Here is a 20,393-nt window from a genome sequence, read left to right as displayed (position 1 = left end):
AAGCCTGTTTATTGAGATACATATATCCATTTTAATTATAGTCCTTAGCTAAGAACCGCAGCAGTACAGAAGCTGACTGAATCATGGCTCAGTTTTGGTCAGACATGGGGACAACAAGTTGGGCAGGGCCCATCTGAGCCATCTGATTTTACTCTGCTTCTCCATGTGAATGAACCCTTGGACTTCATCAGTGTTTACAAGTTCACAAATGGCAACCCTTCCAAAAGCAATTGTTTATGGGCAACAGGAAACTTCAGCTGTCTCAGACTCTTATTTTGCCAAGAGCTTTACAGACCCCCACTTGTCATTGGTTATATTTTTTTCACTTTTTTTTTTTTTTTTTTTAATTTTCACAGTCACAAATGAAACAGAAATGAAGGTTGCTGTGCATCCTTCTCTGACCTCCATCAATACCTGCGTTAAGTCACTGTCTTCACTCTCTACAAACACTTGGGTAAAATTATATGAAACTCAGAAGTATTATATATCAAATAATATAGTCATATTTACATGTTTTTATTATACAGAATAAACAATAAAATAGTTGTTGATTTTAAATGATAAACTTTTATTCTGAATATACTGTTTTTGCACAATAATTAACACAACAGTTCTAGGATTATAAACTTTTTATAACATTATTGTACAAATTTTTACAAAAAAATTTTTTTTCCAGGCTTGTCAAGTTCCACAAAAGTGTCAAGAGAACACAAGAAAAGGGAGAAAGACCTGCTTGCCTTGTAAAAGCAACCAAGTCTTTTTTTGCAGAAACGCACACTGAGCATTTCAATAAAAATATCCCAGAAAGCATGATCCAGACATTTCATACAACACAAGAAGAGAAGACAGCTTTGTCAGATCACAATCGCAATTTCATGGCATCTGAACAAGACAGTATCCCTTTAGCCTCAGTGAAATATTTCTTCAAGATGATGTTTTTCTTTTAAACCATAAACAGGACAGATACAAGTAGCTGGGAACAGGGTGAGGCTAACTTTTCAAAAGTCTTGAATTGTATTCAGATGCTTTGTTTTAATCTTTTTACAATAGTGTACAATGAGTATTAACAATATTAACATTGTGGTATGAACAAAATAATAATAAATGTGGCCTTTGTTAAAGGCTTGGATGTCTGATGAAGTTAGGGTAAAATTTATCCTAAGAAAGGAGTTATTAAGATTTCACCTTATGTTGACATTCCAAAAACACTTAAATGCATTGCAATGCCTTGTAGGCATGATATATTTCTTAATAACCAGTGTACTAACATCTGAATTTTTGGATCAGTGGTACTGGGGTTGTGTTTTGGAATTAAGTCATACTAAGCATGTTTGTTATGTGTTAATGGGAAAAAAGGTCTTAATGTCTCTTCAGTGACAGCGAAAAGCTCTCAACCACAGCAAGTAACACTTGGGTTGCAAAGGTCACTTAAAAGGGATACTGCCTATTTGAAACCAGTAAGGCCAGGTTTTAAGTTAATAAAAGGAATATTGTAGGAAAACTTACAAATGGCAGCAACACTGTTGTTTCTGTCAAGTTAAGCAGTAAAGCCTCAAGCATTAGAAACATGAAAAAGATTATACTAAAGTCTTAAAGGTACAGGACCTAAAAATCTTGTCAATCAGACCTGCTATGTCATGTTAAAAACCTGTTACAAATATGGACCACGGTCAGTGTTTCGGCAGTAATGCTGGTTGTTTAAAAGAAAAAACTAGAAAGAAACCTTTCATGTTAAGCTCTCAGATCATGTTTTGCACAGTACCATGCTTTACCAACTTTTTGTCAGATGTAAAATACATTGCATGATTTCTGTGTGAACTGAACCAATCACAACAGTTCCCTTTGCGCTATTTAAAGGAGTTGAGCAACCATCAACAGAGCCTTTTATCTGACTTTTAAAACCACAACTTTTTACAGTATATTGTATTCTAAAATACCTTAATTTTAGGACCAAGCTTCTTCTTTCAAAGACAAGAGAAGATGACTATGATACACTGCGAGATACTCTTCTGCATGAGAATTTGTATTTATTCATGTGAGTTGTTTCTATCAGACTGGTATTCACATTTTGAGATAGCTAAAGTTCAGATTGCACTTTCAGTCTGTTTTTTCATTTTGCAGATATTGGGGTATTTTAAAAAAAGTCTTGACAATCACTTGAATATATTCTAATATATAATTTCAAATTAATTAAAATACTCAGTAGTTTCTAAAGTATTAATAAGATGGATATCATGTTTGCTAAATGTTTATATAGAATGTTATAATGTCAGCTGGAAGGCTAAATGTTTATATAGAAACACATTTCTTCATGTCATATAGAGGGGTGAAGGAGAGGAACAACGGACATTTCTCTCTTTGGAACACACAGGAGGGCTGTGTGTCTGCATGGCATGAGCTTCTCCCTCCTTTTGCATTTGAGCACTCTAAGGGAAGTGGGATGAGAGCAGAAGCCACAGATGTTTCCTGTGGCAGCATGAATTTGTGCCATCTTTCTTTCTTCCAACAAACTCTAATCAAATGCTTATTGAGTACCTCTGAATATGGCCTACCAGCACAAGCAAAGTGTTTTAAACAATGCAACTTGTCCATGAAGGGTTTCTTTTGGGAAGCTAAGTGAAAACTATAGAGAACTTATTATACTAACATGAAAATAAAAGAGCACAACAAAAAAAAATGGATATTTAAAGTAACCTCAGAGTAAAAGCAGTGAGTGCAGTAATTATTGGCCTAATCCTAGAAAACTTGCTCCTCCCATAAAATGTCAATTGACCACATTAAGGAAAATTACTGGATTCAGTCTTGGCATTAGAAACACTCAAACCAATTTTTTTATCAGGTGGTAATTGGTGCTAGAATGAACACTGCAATACTATGACTGGAAGGAAGAGCTCCAAGTTTATCTTCACCCTTCTCATAAGCATTAGCTCACCTTCCCTGAGGAGGACCTGAAGTCATCCAAAACAGTTAATTGTACTTTCAACTCCATGACATTGCTAGGTGTATTTTCTTTTTAAATCTAGATTTTATCACTGAACAAAAGGTCAGAATTTCTGTTTTTCACTCACTGTATTCTCAAACATAAGAAAATACATAGCTGGAGCCAAGGTACATGAAAAACAATGAACCAGCCATGAGAATACAACTACAGTAGATCGTTCAAGCCATGCCATGGCTTTGAGTAGCTTCTTCAGTTTTCATAGGATATTAATGCATGACCAATCATTTTTTAAGCTTTTGTCATGATCAAAATTATTTCAATCAATTGCCAGCATATACATACTGATGATTTGCATTTATTTTATTTTTTAAAGAGCTAGTGTATTGTGCCATATTAATATTTGCATATTGCAGTAGTTAGCAGAACTGTACAATACCAGCAGAGTTGCACATTCATTGGTTTAGCTGTCTTGCAATACTGTTTAGTTCTGAAAACTAGAAAAAAAAGCGCAAATCATATTTTGCATCAACACTATGCTACACTGTAATATTGTAATTTACTGCACCAACCTGTATCACCAATGAGGTTGTATAAAAACAACTTCTATAGTTATTATTCACAATCAAGTATCAATGTGCATACATATAGATTCAAGGCTCCCCATTTGTTTATATTTTTTCTAATCGCAGCAACCAGGTCATTTTGCTGTTAGATATGCTATTTTCAATAATAAATAGCAACAGCATAAGTTTTAATATTATGGGTGGGTTTATATGAAGGAAACAAAGGGGGAACCTGATATGAACCTTAGAGAACATATACTTCCAAAAATAAATGTGTTAAATCTGATTTTTATATTCTTAAAATATCTGTACACAGGTTTTCATGTGAGATCGCTATTCTGTAAAAAATCCACCTCAACCCTTTTGTTACAATAGCTATATTTACCCTATTTTCTCAGCTTTTTCATTGCACAGTATATTCAGAGCTCTGTTTCATAATATAATGTAATATGATTTGATTGCAACACATTGCAATGTTCAATTTCTCACACAATACAAGAATCACTCTGTTATCTTTTCAATGAACTATACTCTACCATCAAAGAAAACAAACTGAAAAACAATAACTTAGCATCATCATCATGCAAAATACCCCTGGAAACCAACATTCAAATATCACAAAGACATTTTTTATTCACAAGCATTTTTGTTTCAGCCTTTGAAGAATTTCTACTAGCTTTATATGTAACTGCATTGTGAAAAGGAGGTGAATATTACATTGAAATTAACAATTTTTTCTGACAGAAGATTACACCAAGTTTAAGATGAAAAGCACTTTTTTAGTTACACTCTCTTGTACCTTTGTATTTTGAAAGATAATACTTTTCCTTCCTTCCCTCCTTTCTACATACAACATCAACCTACCAAAGCTTAGCTGGCTGTAGGATTCGTTTTGGAAAATTAACCACTCCTCATAAAGCATTCCAATCATGATGCACTTCTGGTGAAGACTGGCCAATATTTTCATTTTACTCAACAAGTTTGGACAAAAGTGATGTTAAAAGCAGCCATTGCGGTGCTAGTAATGTATATTGGGGAGAATGTTTTCCTTGTCATTTTTCTTTTTGGTTTTTAAACAACTTTTCATGTAAAAGAATATAAATCTTCAAGATATCCAAAGCTTAAAAGAAATGAAAATCATCTACATAAGCTATTGTTAGGGGAGCCCTTTTACATGAAGTCATCAAGATTACAACAACAAACAAATGAATAAACAAAAGGTTTTAGATTTCCCCAATGGGGCAGGTACAGAAATCTGTTTGGATGGCATAGATGATGCAGCATTCACACACAATTAAGGATCTGACACTCCAACATGCAGGCATCGTGGTGCCCCGATGAGTCTCACAACGCGTGATAACCAGACAGGAGCACTGCTGTTCTGCTGCTGTCTCAGTAGCTGACCCTTTCGAAAATGAAACTGAGGCTATTGTTTTGGCCAGGTCTTGATTAAGTTATGCAGGTTTTGGTTTAGCAAGGTCATAACTGGCAGTGTCTGATGCCAGATAACAGCCAAAGCAGGACCAACTGAATTGCTACCATAGACCACAGTGATGGACTCAGACCAGAGGCCCCACCGCAGTCAGCCGAATCTTCCTGTCGACAAGAAGAGAAGAAATCTTTTAATATTAATTAAAGCTGCTTGAGAAGCAAACTAAAAAAGCTTAGTTTTCAACATTTTGAACTATCATTGAGGCATCCTTTTTGGTCTTATATATGTTATTTTGCTAAAATAACAGTAAAATTATTCCTGGAAATCCCTCTGATTTTTGATACAAAGAGTGAGGTTATTGCTTTGACTATAAACATGGGAAGATTAAATACTTTCAAAGTTTACAGCACAAACTTATGAATTAGATGCGATACTTACACAATCAATCAAGAAATACCATGGAATATACCTGGGGGCCTAAGTAAACACCATCTATATTCCTTAAAATTACATTCATTTTAAGATTCTGAGTACGAATTTATTGTGAGAAAAGACAGAAGAACAGATAACTTTTCAAGTTTAGAAAACAAATACCAAAATATGTTTATGTCCATTTCATCAAATGATTGCACAATAAAATGAATATGGTCTGCAGGTGAAGATATGACCAAAGAGAATGAAAATCCTTTCTCTGCCTCTGGTGCTCTACTTAAGTATGAGAAGGAAATTTTCTATTGCACTAATTGTACATGCTTGATGCAGTTTTAAGCTCTTGCTGAGCTGCACTGCTGTCATGCATCAGATACTATTCCTTATGCCACACAGTAATCACATCACTCTTTCTCATTCCTCTCCACCATTAATTGCTGTGATTTGGTCTCACTTTGCTTATAATGTTTAATACATTTCACATGATGCACCTATTCATTAGTCTGGCTGAAATATATTTAATACCTGTTCTGGAGCCTGTAACACCTTAGATCTTGTTTCTCAAGACTGATAAAAACTCTGATTAGTACCTAAAATACCAGGAAATTTTTCCCCTTACCACTTTGTCTGAGAAGTCTGAGATTCATGGGTAGCTCTGAAGGCTGAAAATATCTGGTCTTTTGTTTTCACAGTATTCTGTACCCATGGTATAAAAAGACACTTTCCATTTTCCAAAATATTCCAAGCCTCCAAGGGCAAGAAAACAGTGTAGGTGGAAAGGAATTTAGGTATATTAGAAACTGGGGAAACTTCTTGAACAGGAGCAATATGTGACGGGAAGGACAGACAACTGAATCTGAACAGTAACAGAGACTGGCTGCTGGCACAGAACTTAAAAAAAAATATGTATAACAGAAAGTAGAGGAAAGCCAACAGACAGGGAAAAGCTCCTGGTTCAGACTTAAACGCCACTGAAGCATATGCAATTAATATACCCTGGAAAAGGCTGGGGTGTGGGGGTTCATGTGTGAGTGTCTATAAAATGTACAATCAGGATAAATAAGAAAGAGACATTTAACAGCCTTTAATTTATTAGCAAATTTCCTTAAGCAAATTTTGCTTTCCTTAAGCAAAACTTCCCAGCTTTGTAAGAATAGCAGTGCAGGACATCAAGTTTACTCAAATGGGCAAGAAAAAGAAAGTACATAAAAATGGCAGATCAGATATAAACAGGAAATGAGCGATTTGGAGTGGGATAAAATGTTTTTTGTAACCTCCCTGCAGAATACACTGAAATGATAATAGGAATTTTTCATTAAATTAAAATCACAAAGTCAAATATGATGTTAGGGCAACTCCTTCATAACAGAGGCGTAAAGACAGAATTTGGAAATTACAGGGCAGAGCAAAGGTCTTCAATGAGTTCTTTATGCCAGCTTTAGTTGATGAGAATTTTAATGTTGTTTATTCTGCACACAATGCATTCTTTAAAGCTGGTAGGTTTCCAAAACAGTTTGGGAAAAAATATGGAAAATCAGATAAAGCAGACAAAATAGACTCAGTACATTAGCAGGAATTATAGCATTCACCAAGAGTCTCCTTTAGAAACTTGGATGTGAAAAAAAACCCAACAATCCGAAGCCCCAAAAAACCCCAAAAAAATCAGCATTCAATTTCCTTAAAAAGAAACAAAAATTAATTTTGGCCTAAAGCAAATACCTCATGTTGGCTGCCATACTGTATTAACCATAGCTTTTTCCAGACAAATCTATGTCATGTGTCAGCTTTATAATTTAATTGTATAGTTTTGGCTTAGACTTTTTGCTTTGTTTAGGTTTTTTATTTTGTTTGGGTTTTTTGTTGTTGTTATTGGTTTGGTCTGGTTTGGTTTGGTTTTTTGGCCTTGTTTTTTTTTGGTTGATTGAACTCTACAAGTTCAAAATTCCTAATGTTTCTGTTCAACAAGAAGTCCTCAGTGAACTTTGCTGCACCAGATTTGTACTAGGATGCTAAGATTTAAAGATGCACTGAACATTCTGGTTTATTTAGTTTGGCTCTGTCACTATTTGCATCTGCATTGTGTCTTGTCATGCAGCTTTATTTCTATTTAATGCACTTAAAAATAACCCTGTTGCTTCTTCCTCACAGTGACTACGATTAAAACCAGAATTACCAGTAAAGGTTTCCTCTCACATGAATTCAGTGAATGGTACTCAGTGTTACCTCTTGGTATTTATTATTCTTATCACTGAAATTACTTAGAAGAGTCATCTTTGAAGAAAGAGTTGAAAGCAAAGCAGGAGACTTAAAATTTCCAACAGACAGGAGATGTCTGGAGACTATAAGTAGTAAACTGAAGGCCTTAAACAAAATTGTGCATAACATGAAGGGAAAATATGTTTGTAGTCAAAATGGCATCCAGTATAGATAGAAAGCAAGAAGGCCTCCACATATAGAGTTATACAGGACTCAACATATGTCATCTTGCATTAGACTAAATATTGCAAATTATGTTGATAAATTAATCCTACCACGATATCTTTTTGAAAACACCCTCCATTCTGTTGTCCATTTCTATTTACTCTATGAGATTTTTTTTTTTAACCGCACCACAATTTCTCAACCGCTCTTACATGCATCAGTCATACAATGTAATATTCCTGTTGGGTTGAAATGAAGTATCTTAGTACCTTTTTCCCTCTCCCTAAGACTACACAGAGAAGTTTTTAAAGGATTCACAATTCACAACAGTAGCGAATATCTTGGAAGCCTCATGCAGGACAGGCATTGTCTTATCGTGAATGGCAGCATTAAACTGCACTGCACATAAGCATACAAGGTTTATACACATATTTCAAGTTTAGTAAGATTTTAACCTCATATTGATCAAAGCCACATTAAATTTCTGAGGTTTGTAGACCAATTTGCAGTGGTTAACCAGCAGTTCTGCCAAGAACAATTTCTAAATATTGTCTCTGGAATCAGTTAATTCTTTTGTGTCCTAAGCTAAAACAAAAATAGTAGTGGCAAACAAGGTACAGTAAATCCCATCTAAATTAATTTTTTTCCCCACAGAATTTCACACTGTAATTTTCTTCTGTGCTCTCACTGTTATCAAAACTACAGGAAATGTGAAAATATAAAATAAAAGAGTAGAAAATCTTATTATGTGTTTATTTACGTGAATTAAAACAATCAACAATCCTCTTGAAATAAGTTGGATTCCATCCCCAATTTAAAACCAGATTGAGAAAAATGTGAGTTTTGAATGGTCTTCAAAATGTCCTTTTTAAAAACACTTCCCCTCTTCTTGAGCTTCAAGAAAACTTTTCAGCTGTTTCATGTTAATGTTATTTTTGAGATTTCTTCTAAAGCATCTTGTAACAAAGATATACAGCATTGTTTTATCTTCTCTTTACATTATCTTATCTTTACCTCTTCCAGTGCAATTAGACACTGAACTATTTTTAAGCAGTTTCACTGAAATTTTCCAGCCCATGACATTAATCACACAAATCCTGAATAACAGATCAACTGGGGATGTCCTCTCTCTGTTGTCTTCAAAATTATGTCTGTGTATAAATTCTCTTTGAAGAGAGACAGAATTGTAAAAGAAATTGGAAAGAATTGTTGTAAGTCACTTTCATTTCACCAGAAGTGTTTGAGAAATTCCTTGCATTAATTACATTAAATTTCCTTGCATGCTTGAGGTAGAGAAGTGTCAAATCCAAATGTCATCTTCTTCATTTCATGCCTTACTATAACAACTTTAGATAAGGCTGTTTTACAACATCATATGCTATGAAAATTATTCAGCACTTTCAGCATGGAAATGATTGCTTTTATAAAACCATGCCTTTATTTTTATGTATCAAAACAACATACTCATTGCTATATATCAGCATTTCCTTGAAGACACTGCCAGTCCAAATTTTTAAAAATACACTTGGAGCTATAAATATAAATATACACATATATACTAAGGCTATAAACATACTTGTTACTCCTTTAGAAGTGCACTATATCTATTTAATGTATTAAAATTTGTTTTTAAATGATAATAAATTCATCAGAACCCACAGTGCTACTCTGACTTATAAAAAGGTAAAACAACATCTGCCCAAAGAGCTTCTGATGTGGCCTTTGACACCAATGGATTACCACAGTTATACCTTTTATAAGCATGTATTTAAATGTTTCATATTACATGGTGAACACCTTTGCTTTTACTCAAGAGTAATTTCCAGTTTCAGTCATGGTCATTCACAAATTTTGGGTCATCCTCCTTAGTCTGGACTACCAGACAAAGCTGTCAAAGGTATCCCCATGCACAGACTGGGGACACAGGCAATTCCATCAAGATGTCTCCAGTTGCCTGGACTGCTAATCACCCTCAAAGCTCCCACTGACATACTTGGAAACTGATGGAAGTAAGACATTCCCAGTGGGGGCTAAAAACTTGCACAGTTCTTTTCTTTATTTTCAGGTATGGAAGAAAAAAACAGTGTGCATGTACAAAGTAAGAGCAAGGCATTTGAGGCAGTGATAATGACTATTTTGTTATCCTTGATGAAAAGTAAAAAAATTCTGTCAGGTTAGTGAACCTGATCAGGTGGATTGTATCTGTGTTGGCTTCAGTGATTTTAATATAACTACACAGATTAATGTCCAGAGAGAACCCATTTCCAAAATCACAAAGTTATTAAAAACAAGATGGATGAACAAAATTACCTTTATAACTTTCTGCTGCCAAAAGCTTATCAGCTAAAATTATATTCTGGGTGTTTCCCACCTTAAGTAGAAAGCACATTTTGGGCATAAAGAATTCAGCTCAAGGTGAATCTCTGCTGCTTTATGTACTTTGGACAATAGCTTTTTAATTAAAAAAGCTATGTGCAGAGCAAATTTAATGAGCAAGAACATGAGATGTTAATCTAGATTTTAATGTGAAATACTATTGGCTTAAAGAAAGGCCTTTCACCTTTTCCTACAACCTTTTACCATGGCTGTGCAAGTTCCTAGGTGTGCAAGAAACTACATCATTTAAATACACAATAAGAAACTTCAAAATTACTCAAAAAATAAACTGTTAAACAGAATATAAAGATTTATTTCATTTATGTTCAAGATATATTAATTGAAACTTCCCTTAAGTATAGAGAGAATATAAATTATAGTGAAAATGACTGTTCTAAGTTTCAGTTCATTTCATTATTTCATGAATTTTCAATATTTCATTACACTAACTCTGAAAAATGCCCTGTAAGCTTTCGGTTCTGCCTCAGTTTGCTTTACTTTGAAAGACAAGTGAGTATCTCCCTCTAGTGGTTTTCAGAGCAATGTTGATTAGAACCCCCTTCAGACACACATTTTTTGCTCTTTAGCTCAGCAGTTGTCTTGCAGACATGTCACTCGCACAGTAACTCATGATGCAGTCCCCCACCATCAAATGCAACAGCCTAACTGCCGAGGCTTTAGTTGGAAACCCCAGAGTCTACACTTGATTAATACACAGGAACTTACTTATGTAGTTAATTAGAAGCAAAACCTCACCTTCTGCTGTAATCAGGCAATTAATATGTTTAGGTCACCAAAAAATTAAGAAGTAAAAAATATTTTTTTACTGAATTCCTGGTTTAACCAAATTGATGCACACCGTTATCTTCCATCATTACCTGCTGTGCTCATTTGAATGCAGTGAAAACTCCTTACTCTTCTCAACAGCAACACTCACATATAACACTCATCCCTGCCACCCCTAAGTAAAGCTTTACTTTCACAGGTATGCTGTATCTTCTATATGCTTTGTATCTTCTTTTTATCCGTGAAAAAACTTTCTTCTTCTGTTCATTTTAACAAGGACAAGGGAAAAATGCTTAGAAGTGAAGGATGCGGACTCAGCTGGTATATGTGCAATCTCAAAGAGCCAACTGTATAAATCCAACAGGTTGCCTTGTCTTTGTATGCTCTATGGGAGAGGCCCTTATGTTTAGTAATTGTGATTTATAAGGCTCCAGACAGGTTTTTTTTCATATTTAATTTCCCTTAATATTGCAACAGTAATTTAGTCCAGATTGTTGCTTTTGGGACTCTCTTCATTCTGTTTTCTTTTGTATGTTCAGTAACTAAAAAGTCTGCTAATTTTTTATGCCAAGAACAAAACAAAAAATTAGAGAAAGTAACTGACCATCCACACCACATGAAAACTTGCAGAAAAATGAAGATAGGAGCGGACATCATGGCAGAGGCACGACTCGTTGTGCATATAGGCTGATCCTATTAATAACGGGCAAAGTAGCAAGTAGAGGAAAGGAAAGAAAACACAGAAAAAAAGACATACAAGATGAGATATCATGCAGATTGCTGGCAGTTAGCAGAGGTAATGTGAAAGCATCCACCCAAGAGCAAGAGATTTACAGCAAATTTTGCAAATAAACTTAATCAAAACAATCCACTGTTACAAAACACATGACTTACACACTGATCAGCACATCAAGCTAGTGAGCAAGAGTTGTACTTTCACACACAATCATATCAGGATGGTTTGGATTATTTACAATGGCTGGATGGCTTTTGGATGAGTTTTCAACTTTGTTTAATCTTTGTTGGCCAGTAAGAAGACTTCCTTTTTAAAATAAAATTTGGTTACTAGAAAAATGCATTGAATACTAATTCTCTAAACTTTTTAAATACTACTGACATCTCAGTAATTGTGCCTCATTACAAGAAAAGCAGAGAACTTACTGGAACCAATTTTGGTATACAGCTACAGACAGCTAAGTGCACTGGTTTAGGACAATCTTTCCACTGCAGAAATTGCAGAATTGCGTGAGGCATTGGAAATGAATTTTTAAATTATTTATTGTATTTAATGCCAGGCATTTCTTTGTTCAGTACTATTTGTCTTGAGATTTATTCTTAACAACTTGAATTCAGCATAATCACTTTTGTATCTTTGAAAGGAAACATAGAAATAATATTTTATATATATATTTTAACAGAGTCGTTTTAGTGATTTCAGTAAAGCAATGCAATTTTAAACCTGCTGAGAACATGACTTAAAGGCAGTACAATTTGCCGAATTAGAAACAACATCCTAAAACATATATAAAATTTTAATAATTTGACAATACTTTAAATAATATTTAGAAACATTATTATAAAAATACTACTTCTAAGCCAAGATTATCATATAGTTGTGCAAGCCACTGAAGAACTGAATTTCACAGCACCATACAGAGACCAACAGTTTTACAATCACTGATGATACTTTAGTGGGAATCATGTGTGAAAGTGCAATGGTTGTAGGACAGGCAGATAAGAAAGCAGCTGTTAAGTCTATGTTAATTGAAACAAAGTGGCTATGGTCTAGAGTGAACAGTATGTTTAGTGATAAAAAGGTTACCAGGCACCAACGAACATTTAAACACAGTTTTCACTGATCATCTAAAGCTGCTCTACAATTGTTTTTAAAGATAGTCCTAAAGTCTTACAACTTCAATTTTACCTGTTTGGCTTCATCAAAACAGATTTCGGGACCCTTTCTGTATCTAGGTTGTTTGACCATTTCACATGGATTTGGCCCTTCATCTGTTTCTCTGGTTAAGGAGTGTCACTGTTTTTCAAGCTTTTTACATAAGCAGGATCAACATTCTGTTTTTATTCTTATGGCAGGAGAGAAGATTTACACTAATTCAGATAGTGCTGGAATAAACATCAGTATTCACTGCTTCTTGTTTAAATTCATGAAACCCAACCCAACCATTTGGATAAATCAAAACTAAATACGTTTTTTTTATACTGCTATAATCAAGAAAATAAACCTCATGCAGAAGTTTTTGGAATATTTTCAGAACCATAAACAGAAATAAAATCAGAGTTTTTTTAACATTTTCTGTGTTGCTTTTTTTATCATTGCATAATTAGTTCAGAAAATATTTCATAAAACAGCAAACTTTTAATGGTGTTGATTAGTTATAGTTTATGTTACCACCGAGTTACTCAGCTATAATAAAGATACACAGTAAAAGCAATGAAACTTTTTTGGAAAAGTAATGTCATATACAGGTTGAACATAGCAGTGAAAGCCTATAAAAACTACTGGTTCTATAATGGGTACACTTATATTACCCCAAATATCATAGAAAAGATCGTGCCACAGTAGGCTTTGTAGTAAATGACAGGAGAACTACTGAGATCCCATTAGCATGTCAGGGATGAAGGCAGACAGAGACAATGCTATCCATACTACCAGCAGAACAGCCGGAGAAAAAGAGGAGCAGTGACATGCTATTATTTAGCTAACTGAATATATGAGGTACTGCTTAGCTCACATATCTGAAATCTGTAATTGCTGGTGTTAAAGTGCACTTCACTCTGTACTTCACACGTGCCACTGGCTAATGAGGCATTGCAACAGACTTGAAAGGCATGGATATGGGCAACTGCAAAACAGCCTTCTTGTGAAACCTGCTTATATTACCATTCAGTATGTTAAGCATTTTTTAATTCCACTCTAGGTAGTACACATATTAAATCTATTAAAAGAATAGAGAGCCAGAATTTATCTTAGTAGCTCTAATTTACAATTGAAGCAATCCTGTTCATGCACTACCATGGAGCAGTACAGCAGCTTCAGTGCAACAAGCTGAGAGGCCAAAGGGAAGAGAAGGCAAGATGATGGGGAATTTATTTCTGCAGATCTGCATCTGCCTTCATTCAGATGTTATCAGAGTCATCTCCCCTTTTCTCAGCTGTGGCTCAGCTGAAAGGGAAGTTGAAACACAAAAATGTTCCAAGAAACTGTGCATGAGCAAAGTTGTACCAGCCAAAAGAAAGCAAAGTGTAATAATAATCATCTAAATAGCACCCAAAGGTCATTTTGTCTGCTTGGGTGATGTTATGCTACATCTGTATTTCACTATGTACCTTAGTTACAGAAAAGAATTGAATAGCTTAGTACTGCACAGTTGGACAAAAATAAAGTAGTTTCCTTAGTCTATATAAGCCTCCCCAGCTGTTCTGACTGCCATTTTAGGTAATTTACTCCTTTCTAGTAGTTTTGGGCTCCACAGGGAAATGCAAGTCATGTGCCCTTTCCCATCAATCATGCTTCATTTTCTATAGTGAGTGCTGTCCACAAATTCAGGCAGTGGAAACAGTTGATCAAACTGTCATGGACTGAAGCCAATTAGAATATTAGGCTACGTTTACATAGTTCTGTGATGACACCCAAATGTAACTTCCTTTTCAGCCCAAGCGTAGATGGAATTCCAGTTTTATTAATGTGGCAATGAATGCATTGCTTGTGCCAAAGAAACACAGTCATCTGCACCACCATCTGCTTTTCTTTCAGGAGTGGGAGAGGCTGTCTCAACTAACTTCCTGACGTGGATGGAGGTATTACTAATTGTTTTCCTTGTTCTGTCACAGTAATCCAAATTATGGTTTGATTTACCACTTCTGGCACACTGTCCTCAAGCCTAAGTAAAAGAGAATGGCTGAGGTGCATTTCTCCTGATCTAGAATATGTATATTGGTTTTATGTATTTCCATCACCATCACCTACAGCTGTCTACTGCAGTGAACAGGCTAAAGCAGAGAGATTGGCATGAAGGTGGTTGTAAATTAAAACAGTCTTTCACAAGCTTTTATCTTCAATGCTTGTGTTGCAAGAACTCTGCCTAGCATGTAAGCCACCTATGTCTCCAGCCAGCTCTGAAGAAATTCTATGCAGCTGGATGAACTCTAGCCTTTGATGGCTTAATGCAATTACCACAAGAAATAAGCTTGTCTTTGACACTGGCATACACTAAAGTGCCTTCACCAACATGCAGCATCGCAACTTTTCATGACCAAACACTCTTATCCTGGCCTTTTTTTTTTTGTTATTTCTCTAGACAGACATACCCATGCATTTTCGAAAGGTTGAACAAACCCAGGGCACTCAGACTTTCCTTGCTTGTGCTCTCAGATGCCAACCTTGTTGGTGGCCCTACACTAGACTCCCTCCTGTATGCCAGTGTGGTCCTGGGAAGCAAACAGAACTCCAGATGTGGTCTCCCCAGTGCTGAAGAGTTGGGATGGATCAGTTCTCCCAGTCTGCTGATTACACTCTTGCTGTCATAGCCTGGGATGTGACCAGCCCACTTCTCTGCAAGGCACAGTGCCAACTCACAGTCAACTTCTTGCCCACCATGAACCTCCAGCTTTTTTCTGCAAATCTTTCTGTCACTCTGTCCCTAGCCTGTCCAGCAGGGCAATTATTCTGTTCTGGGCCCAAGATTTTGTATCTGCTTTATTTGAAACTTAAGTTCCTGTGAGCCCATTTCTGTCTAAATTCTCACAAATAATAACTTGGCTCTCTACCTCAATGACTGCTGCTTCACATGATTTGTGATATCACCCACAAATACCTGCTACTTCAAGTATTCCAGTGGCAACCATGGTAATAACGTAGATAAGTGGGTTGTTTCTCCCCAAATAGATTCCAGTATCCCATAGCCAAAAATCAATCCACACTATTAAATAACATGATTTTTAAAGGATACCCGGCTTCTCTGCTTGCATCAGTGGCTTTGGGTCACAGGAACGACACAGCAGTTGGCTGTCACTAATAATAAACACTAGATTGGTGTTTGAAATCTTCTCTGCATGATAAAGTCTGGAAAAAAAGCCAACAAATACCTATGTTTCAATGAAGTAAGGAAAATCGTATTTGAGAAGGACATACAGTATTGGAATAAAACAATCCAGCTTCACAGATTTAGTCTGCGTGCTACTGTTTACTTTTTTTTAACAAACAGCAAGAAAGATTTATAATACATTTTGTAATCTTTTTGACATTTCCATCGTACCCTTTTTCAACTAGACTTGTTAGTGGAAAAAATGGAAAAGAGCATAAAATTACTTTAATTGAGTTAATAGCTAGCTCTGTACTGCTTCTGCAGTAGCTGTACTGAGAAATAACATCAGTTCTACATCAATTAACAGAAAAAAAAAAAAACCCAACCACAAAAACAAACAAACAAAGCCCCAAAACATAAACCTGTCTGTAAGAAGGGCAAGAGACAAGCATGGGGTATGCATGTCATGTATTGGATGTGTATTTGTTGTATTTTTATATTCACATAATTCTGCAAAAGGTATTTAAGACAGTAGGGTCATTTTCAGTTTATAAATAAAAACATATACTAGCAACATGGAGGAGGAAGTATGGAAGTTGAAAAAATGTATTTTGGCTGTCTTCACATTCTCCAAAGCTCTCTCTCTTACTTTCCTGGCTTGAAATATTGACTTTCTTTTTTTGAAATCTGGCTATTAATTCTAATTTCTAAGATTTTTTCAGAAGCTCAAAATGTGTGCAAAAACCCAGCAGGCTCTTGTATGAAACAGAAATCTAGGTCCAAGGTGCTATGTTTCTGAAGTATACAATTTTTTCACTTATTATTAAATATCATCTTCAATAGGCCTCCTTATGGTGACTGGAGGGTAATTCTTTTAATAAAAAGTATAATACCTTGCTTTATTACACTCAGGGCTCTTAAAACATGAACACTATCAACTAGAAGATAAATTAGAAGATAAATTGCATAATCTTCTTGACTGCCAAAACTTCTGATACATAACCAGATTAGAGAAGATCATATCCCTTGGGATATTGCAGAATGCTTTTAAGTTGACATAATAAATTAAAAGAAAACAAATTGGGACAGAGATAAAAATATAAGTTTCATGGAGCACAGATTATAAAACAAAACACTGACTAAAGCATTTCTACAATTCTTTAACAATTAAAAAATTCTAAACAAACAAAAAGAGAATGCAATTTGCCTGCCTCTATTCTTCTCTTTCCTGCTTATGTATATTTGGTGAAATTAATCCAAAATATATTTTTGCCTCTTATAATAGTGTCCCTATCTTTTGTAAAATAAACACAATCCCAAAGTTACTACTTATATTGAAGAAATTTTACCTGGAGCAGTTTATACAGTCTACAATCCCACCAAAGGATTTATCATTGTTTTCAAAGAAATATTGAGTTTGCTCAGTGATACAGCTTGTTTTAGGCAGGGCAGCTCCAAAATCATCATCTTCCATATCAGCTGATATAAAATAAATAAATAAATGAATAAACAAACAAATGACATTTTTAACGCACAGGCATAATGGGGAGACCCAAATATGTCCTCTGGCCCAGATTCTTACCTTCTACTTCACTCAAAGTTGACTCTTTTACATTCTTTTGACTTACCTGCTTCAAGGAACCGTGGAAAAGTCAAGCTCAAAAACAGCTGCTGTAAGATAGACCTGAACACAGAAAGACAATATATTTATTTTCAAAGACTCTTTTTCTTTGTATTTTAATGGATACTTAAAAACCACTCAAATATAAGTTATTAACAATATTTTTTTATGTTTTTGCCAGTTATCAAAGCTGTGTTTCTTTAAACCTTCTGGTGTGACTCTGGTTTTCTTTTTCCACATTTTCACAGGTCTTTCACACTAATCTTTTATTCTACTGGTCAGATTTGCTGTAATGTGTGCCCACAAGTCACATAATGGAATGTTAACACACCATCCCTGCCCCCCTTTTATACTTCTGTTGGAGGTGAAAGAGACATGTTGGCGTTTCTCTACAACTTAAACCAAATGGAACTCCTTTCTAACACACTCAGGGAACATACTCCTGAATTAGATACTTTACACTGATTAAGGTTCATTAAATCTCTGAGAAGGAGATCAACACTGCTATAATATATTTTAAAAAGCATTACTGTAACAGCTGAGTTTTAAAATCATCTCTATTCTCACTCTTGAGGTATGCACTACATTTTCTTCCTATATATGCTGCCAAAATGCTTAAGCTTAAAGAACTCTATTTAATATTCTTTTTTCTTCACTGATGATGGCATTTTTTACAATCTTATTTACTTAAAGAAGGTACAAGCTTGCCACACATACAGACCCTTTCTCCTCTACCAGCCTGCCAAAACAGGCAGTGCAACAGGTATATTCTTCTCCTTAACCTTCCTAAGTTGTATTTTCCATTTGTCAAGATTTAGGCTTGCTTCTACCCACAAATATGACCCAATCTCATCTCATGCTGCTCTAATACGTGTTCTACAGAGAGAAGAGACTGTATAACTTCATTCAGCCTGAAAATTTTTCTCTTTTTCTAGTGTGATTCCTGTGTAAAGAAGCTGAATACACCTGCCACCTTGCCCATGGAGGCATTCCCTGAAGGAGTTCTGGATTCACATCCACGGCTCTGTGCTTTGAATCATCAGAGGGACAGCACAGAGTAGTTATGGATCAGAAGAGACCTGATTCTATTCAACAGTGATGCAATTTGCTGACAGAAAATAGTATTCCTTTGTAACGTCTTACCTCAGAATTTACAGGGAACAGAACAAAAAAGGCAGCCTGGGAAAAATCCTAAATCTCCTGACTTAAAGGAGCATGAAGGAGAAATGACACGTACTCTCTTAACCAAACGCTCATGTATCCCATATAAATTTTGAAAATGATAGCTCACACCTTTATCCCACATTTTTTGCCTGAAACACTATAGCTTTCTTTAATAACCTGGTTTCTCTTATTTCCCTGTACTTGCTTTTGCCAGGTGCCTCACTGAATCCATTTCTTGGTCATCTCTTTTCACTTTGCTTGCTTAATGGCCTTCTCTGCCTGCTTCTGACCTAGATTCCATTAAAAACATGGCCATAGTAAAGTACTTTAATGTTGTGCTTTCAAGTTAAACATCACACAAAATAAACCTCAGGTCTAAATTGAGACCAGACCGCTGAGTCTGATTTGAACACTGATAAAGTGAAGTTTCTCTGTTTGAAAAGAACTCAAGTTTCTCTTCTGGATTATTGCCCATCTCCAATCTTTGAGGCTTGCTGTTGTCCAAGAAAACCAAGATTATTTATCTTCCTGGTCACTAAATGTAACCAACAATAAAAAATGACATAGAGTCATCATAGTGCTTCTGTGAGAAAATTACTATACAGCTTTTCAGCTGCTACATATTTTTACTCTTAGCTTCATAAAGGAAGTAATTTATTCCAGTTTGGTAATTAATATTAAAAAAAAAGAAAAAAGTATCATGAAGCTTCAGAAAAAGGACCAGTCTCCAAGGGTGCAATTCACACCACAGCAAAAGCACCACATCAATGCCAAATGCTTATTCCCATGTGGTGCTGAGGGAAGTAGCTGATATGAGTGTCAATCACCATGGCTCTGAAAAAGGTAAAACACCCCACCTGAGCACTGTGTCAGCTCTGCAGTCCTCAGCACAGAAAAAACATGGGCCTGTAAGTGGTTGCAGATGAAGGCCACAAAAATGATCAGAGCAATGGAATACTTTTGCCACAAGGAAAGGCTGAGAGCTGGGGTTCACTGAATAAAAGGAGACTCCCAGGAAAGCCTTCTTTGTGGCCTTTCAGTATTTAAAGGGGGCTTAAGTACTAAAAGATGAGGACAAACTATAGCAGGAGCTGTTTCAGTAGGATGAGGGGTGATGGTTTTAAACTAAAAGAGGAAAGATGCAGACTAGGTGCAAGGAAGATATTTTTTACAATGAGGATGTTGAAACACTGGCACGGGTTGCACATAGAGATGGAGATGTCTCTTCCCTGGGAACATTCAAGGTCAGATGCGATGGGGCTCTGAGCAACCTTATCTAGTTGAAGATGTGCCTACGCATTGTAGAGGAAGTGGGACTGGATGACCTTTAAAGATCCCTTCCAACCCAAATGATTCTATGATTCATGTATTTTGTAAAATGATTCACTGAAAAGCAAACATTGATGTTTTTAGAATTTCTTGCTAGAAAAAGGCAAGGATGATATTCTGAAATAGGCAACAAAGTGATCAATAATTCAAAATGTGATAATTCAGTCTTCACAATTGCCCATTATACTAAGACCATTAATCCAAATTTTGCTTCCTGAAGCTGATTTTGTAGTCACAACACACAATCACAAAACCTGTCAAGAGCAGTTTTTAATTGAACTGTTGACAA

The 20,393-nt window shown here is 35.5% G+C and overlaps 1 protein-coding gene across 3 annotated transcripts in view; it reads right to left on the bottom strand.

Moving 5' to 3' along the window:
• Positions 1 to 551: 551 nt before the first annotated feature.
• The window catches only part of CACNA2D1 (calcium voltage-gated channel auxiliary subunit alpha2delta 1), a 362,532-nt gene continuing 342,690 nt past the window's right edge, over positions 552 to 20,393 (bottom strand). For all 3 annotated transcript variants that reach the window (XM_068189573.1, XM_068189575.1, XM_068189574.1), the window contains 5 exons: positions 17,619 to 17,674; positions 17,340 to 17,469; positions 15,916 to 16,028; positions 12,873 to 12,955; positions 552 to 5,100 (listed from right to left, as the gene is read on the bottom strand). In XM_068189573.1, coding sequence (XP_068045674.1) covers positions 4,984 to 5,100; positions 12,873 to 12,955; positions 15,916 to 16,028; positions 17,340 to 17,469; positions 17,619 to 17,674 — 499 coding nt within the window. In that variant the 3' untranslated portion in view covers positions 552 to 4,983. The remainder of the gene's footprint in view (positions 5,101 to 12,872; positions 12,956 to 15,915; positions 16,029 to 17,339; positions 17,470 to 17,618; positions 17,675 to 20,393) is intronic.

Source organism: Anomalospiza imberbis, chromosome 5 (genome assembly GCF_031753505.1).
Source record: "Anomalospiza imberbis isolate Cuckoo-Finch-1a 21T00152 chromosome 5, ASM3175350v1, whole genome shotgun sequence".
In the NCBI taxonomy this organism is placed as follows: domain Eukaryota; kingdom Metazoa; phylum Chordata; class Aves; order Passeriformes; family Viduidae; genus Anomalospiza; species Anomalospiza imberbis.
This window is presented reverse-complemented; position numbering and strand designations above follow the sequence as displayed.